Raw genomic sequence first — 5,225 nt, forward strand, 5'->3', positions numbered from 1 at the left:
AACATGATAGTTAAATGACAACTGCGCTGATACAGTCGGTCACTGTGATTAGAAACTTGATCGCTATTTCAAGAAAAACGGGGAAATGCCAACTAGGCTTTCATATAGTAGGATGAAAAGATTCTCAAAACCTTCAGTGTCGTGGGAAAACATTTTATGAAATTCATATGACAAGTGTAACAGCTAAAATGTACGTCGCTTCCTTTTCCCGAGCTAATGCCGGCATTTTGATGAATATTGTAGCGATTTCCTTCGCGCGGTGTAACCTTATATCTGTGATAGATAATGTCCGAGTTCTTGTTGATATCTGCTCCTGGAGAGAAAAACGTGTCAACAAACTTGGGACAAGATGAATGAAGCCACTACTCATAACTTCCTCTCCACCAACAGTAAATTCACCATTCCTGACCTGAAGGTGAAGGATCTCACTTTTGTCTTGCCTGATCGAAAACCTTTCAAGCTCTTACAGTAGCTCACAGTATGTTTTCCGTGATGTGAATATTGTGTTTTGTGTTTCTAAATAGGTGGGAACGCTTGATGTCCTCGTAAGCCTGTCAGGTGAGCTTGCCAAATTGGACACTTTTTTAGAAAGGTTTGGTCTCCATATTCCTTAGTATCTTTGAAATGAAACCTCTGTATTAGTCATCTTGCAGGTATGAAAGACATGCAGTAGTTCAGACAAATGTGAAATTGTTAAGGTATTAACATAAATAAGTATGGTGAAGTAATTACATAAATGTTTAAAATGTATGACACATTCACTACCTTGCTGCTTGGTGAAAAAAAAACAACTTTCCCCCCTTTCTTTTTCTGAAAATCATTTGTTAAAATTCCCTCAGTATAGTAAAGAAGGTAGCCCAGTACATGGCTGATATTTTGGAGGATAATCGAGATAAAGTCCAGGAGAACCTTTTGTCCAGTGGAAGCAAGTGGCTTTAATATCATACATTTTGATTATTATATTATGTTATATTTGGTTGCTTATTATATTATAAATTATGAATATATTATATTTTAGTGTCATAATATTCATTGTAATTGTAAATACTATTTTAAAACTTATTCTGCCTGTAGGAGGCAGTAGAGTTAAAAACAAACCTGCAGTAAAGACACAAGCACTGTTAAGGCAGTTACTTTAGTTTTCCTCAACAACACCAGACATTTTGATTTGACCACGTACATAACAAGGTTCCAGTGGGATAAAGCCAAGTATCCAGTCCAACAGTCTATGAAGAACATTTCAGTAACCATATCTAAAATGAGGGGCTTAGAAACATCCTTGTCATAGCTCAGACATATGCTACAGGCAGCACATACATGCTCAGATTTTAATGCCAATTTTTTTTCACTTGCTGAAAGCAAAGGATTTTAATTTGAAGTAGTCAGAATTTACTGCTTAAACTGGCAGTATATGCATCAAGACTCTTGTGCCACCCACCAACTTTGGTAGTGATTCTGGAAGTCACACATTTTCATTTAGCACCACAACAAAATACGTTTGAGGAAATGCAACTACACATTCACTATTAACTTTTGCTTTGACTCAATTTTATTATTTTACTTCTAGCAAGTTATTCAGATAGACAATGAGCTGAAAGGGAAAGCTTCAGTGTATAATAGCATAAAGGGTAACCTGCAGAATCTGGAGAGAAAGAATGCATAAGTAGACATTTTAATAGGTTCAGCAATGCTAATCAGTGATGCTCGTATAAGATCAGGCATGTGCAGTTGTGTATGTTTGTGTGTAGTGGTAGTTTACTGGTTAAGGTAGTGAATTGATAATCAGAAGGCTGCTAGTTCAAACCCCACCACCAGTTTGCCAGTGTTGGGTCTCTGAGCAATGCTCTTAAATCTCAATTGCTCAAGTTGTGTTCACTCAAAATTGTAAGTTGCTTTGGAGTTGCTTTGGATAAAGCTAAATGCCATGAATGTGTTTAAAAAAAAAAAAAAGCTTATAACTGACTAATGCCTAATCTCCTTTGCAGCCTCAATAATGCTGTTACACTAGGGGAAGTCTTTTGACAAGGATTCTGGCAGACATTGTAAAGAAAGAGGATTTTGTCCTTGACTCTGAATACTTAATTACCTTGCTTGTAGTTGTTTTCTTTCCTCTTGTATTATTCATTGTAATGTAGTGGGTTTTTTTCTTTAAATTGAACTGATTTATCATTTTAAATAGAGAACTCAGTAGGTCAGTTGTTGCCAACCCTAATAATAGCATTAGCTTGTTCACTTATGTTAGACTTTGCCATAGCTAAGAGAGAAGGTAGATCTCATTGTGGAGATGGAGATGGAAATATGTTCTACTCGAGATACTTTTCACAAAAAGTAAAAACTACAGTTAGTAATTACAAATGCTGATCCAGATTATGATGATTTTTACATCATATTTATTTATCACACTTATCAGATATAAGATATATTTATATCTTTGTTATGGTTGGTATAACATGATAAATGATCAATCTTACAGAGCGAGTTACTCTGACTGGCAGAAGACATATGAAATGCTCTCTGAAATGGTAGTTCCACGATCTTCAATGTAAGTTTGGTTTCGTGAGGGCATTGAAAATAAGTCTGGCTTTTACAACATTACCTACCCTAATGTCTCATCTGTTTTCACACAGCAGAGAATGCCAAATGTTCCCACAGCTCTTATTCTTATGTTGGCCCAGTTTCTTGAAATTCTGCATAGTACTAAAAATGAAAAGAGGTTTGAACTTGTGTTATATAACTTTCTACATCTGGCCCTTTGTTGGAAGCACAAAAAGGCTGAGCTATGTGATTGGCAGTCCCAGTATCTATGGAGACCACCCGTACACACAGAGAGTTAGTAATAAACAACTGCCTGGGAAGACTGGACAATCATGATATTTTTTGCAAGCAGACTTAGATAAATCAAAGAATCATTACTGCCCAAATATTTAAGTTGCCTTAGATATTTTTAATTTGCCATTGATATTTTATTCTTTTTACCTTGCTGTTTTTGTTATTGCGATGGATAGATCACAAGGTCAGTGTTTCATCATTACAAATTGTCATTGTTTATCTTATTACTGATTTTTTTTGGTCACTGTTGGCTTAGTCTGTGCTTGTTAATGTTGTCTTAATGGTGGTGTAGTCAGAATCATGAATATTGCACCCTTTCACTATTGTGAATACGCCATAATGCACCAGCTGATATGGGATGCATCAGTCCTATTTTTCTGAGCTTGCTTTCTCTCTTTTTGCAGTCTGCTCTCTGAAGACCAGCATAGTGGCCTGTTCAGCGTGACTCTCTTTAGAAAGGCCAAAGATGACTTCAAACTTAAAGCCAAGGAAAAAAAAGTGTGTCCTTCAAACCTTGTAGTAGCCAGTAACCACATATACAACTCCATGGTCTTTTAAAAGTTTTGTTTCTTTATGAATTTAAAGGTAATTCAATTAAAAAGATTTAAATCCAGTTTGGGAAACCATGACCAAGCCTTAATATTACAGCAGACCACATGTGTTGGTACAGGTTGTTTCAGTAGATACTTGGGGAGACTGACTGCTGTCATTCCTCATGCCAGGTTCATTGTACGTGATTTCCAATATAATGAAGAGAAGCTGAAGGCAGATAAAGAGGAGATTACTCAACTCTCTACAGATAAAAAGAAGCAGCTTGTATGATACCACTCAACACATGACTATCCCTTTCCAGTGATATCGATGAGGACCCATATTACAAAATCACATGCATATTGAAGTACTAGAGTGCTGCTTATGATGGGAAAATTAGACTAAATTGAGATAGTGCTGAGTTGAGGGCCTTAAGCCTGCTTTCATCTCCAGGGCCCTTTGGGTCGGTGGTTAAAAGTAACCTTCAGTGAAGCTTTCATTGTGTGGATCCATACAAAGGCTCTGAGAGTTTTTACAGAGTCTATATTGAGGTATGGTAATATATAAAGCTACAGTTGCTAGAAAAACTTGTAGCGCCACCTGGATTTTTGTGTGAATTGATCCTAAAATGTGATCTGATCTTTATTCTATGTCATAAGAATAAGGACATTGTTATTTAACAAGTGATACAAACAAAGATAAAATACTGTATCTTTACTTGCTGTCATTATGGCCTAAATTATAAAATCATATTTTAGATGCCATTCTACACAAATACAGGTAAATCCAAATATTTCACCAATCATATAGTTTTTTCCCCCCACATACTTTCATAATACATTGTATGAATCAGTGCATTCATATAAAGATTCAGTAATCGTTCTCTGAACTCGGTAGGTATGGTTTACCAGTCAGCTTCCAGCCCATGGTTTTGCAGTCCAATAAGAAGAGCAGGAAGAAGGGAACTACTGCATGAGCTCTACAAGCACCTGGACAGCAGTGACCCTGTTACTGATGTGAGTCATCATTTGCACATGGAACCTTGTGCTCTTAGGTCTTCTAAACAACATTATCCTAATCTCTCCTGCCTTCCCCTAGGCCTCCATTGATATCCCTGGTCTAAACCTGAACCAGCAGGAATATCCTTATGTTTATTACAAGATTGACTGCAACTTTTTTGATTTTAAATAAAGCAGTATCATCATATTGCACTTCCTGGAGAAATGAGTGTGTTCAGCTTTAGGAGGCAACCCAACACACACACATGATTAATAATGGAATGTTTTTAATCAATTCATGTTTGTGTTGACAGCTGAGGTATTATTTAGACATTTTTCACAACAAAGAGTCTCCTGGGAGGGTTGCGGTAGAGGCTGATACTATATGCCAGTATAATTTGACAATGTCTTAAACTTTTAAAATGGCAAAACTCACATTTAAATTTTTTTCAGACAACATTTTAGTCAAAGTTTGTCAAACTCCTATCACATGAGTTGACATGTGGAAAAATGTACCTGTTAAACAACATTTGCTTGTTAGGACCAGTTGACTTGAACCAGCATCCATGAAGGTGAAAAGAATACATGCATCAAAACTCTTCTCTTTCCTGGCGTCCAGGTGATGGAATTAACTTCCACTAGCTGTCTACAAAGCTGAGTAACTAGGTGTCTTCAAACAAAGACTGAAGCTTAGTGATTTCACTAAGTCACTAAGCACTTAAATAAGTATTTATGCATGGACAAAGGCATCTGTCAAATGCTGTAAATGTAAACATTGCAAACTATTGACAGTAAAATCAACTCTTCTTGAAAAGGATTCAAAAAGGTCATTTTTAAAGGTTTTTTGATCATTTGTCATCTTGGAAG

General features: G+C 36.3%; 1 protein-coding gene across 1 annotated transcript; it reads left to right on the top strand.

Annotated features, from left to right (window-relative positions):
• The first annotated feature begins 285 nt into the window (after positions 1-285).
• Positions 286-4,566, top strand: atp6v1c1b (ATPase H+ transporting V1 subunit C1b). The gene is given in 15 exon segments (XM_035529471.1): positions 286-327; positions 329-415; positions 525-592; positions 840-929; positions 1,159-1,256; positions 1,566-1,657; positions 1,816-1,829; positions 2,009-2,131; positions 2,474-2,542; positions 3,234-3,329; positions 3,552-3,645; positions 3,814-3,911; positions 4,258-4,317; positions 4,319-4,376; positions 4,459-4,566. Coding segments are annotated over 15 exon segments (1,182 nt in total). The 3' UTR covers positions 4,552-4,566.
• Positions 4,567-5,225: the final 659 nt, after the last annotated feature.

This window comes from Electrophorus electricus, chromosome 8 (genome assembly GCF_013358815.1).
Source record: "Electrophorus electricus isolate fEleEle1 chromosome 8, fEleEle1.pri, whole genome shotgun sequence".
Taxonomy (NCBI): domain Eukaryota; kingdom Metazoa; phylum Chordata; class Actinopteri; order Gymnotiformes; family Gymnotidae; genus Electrophorus; species Electrophorus electricus.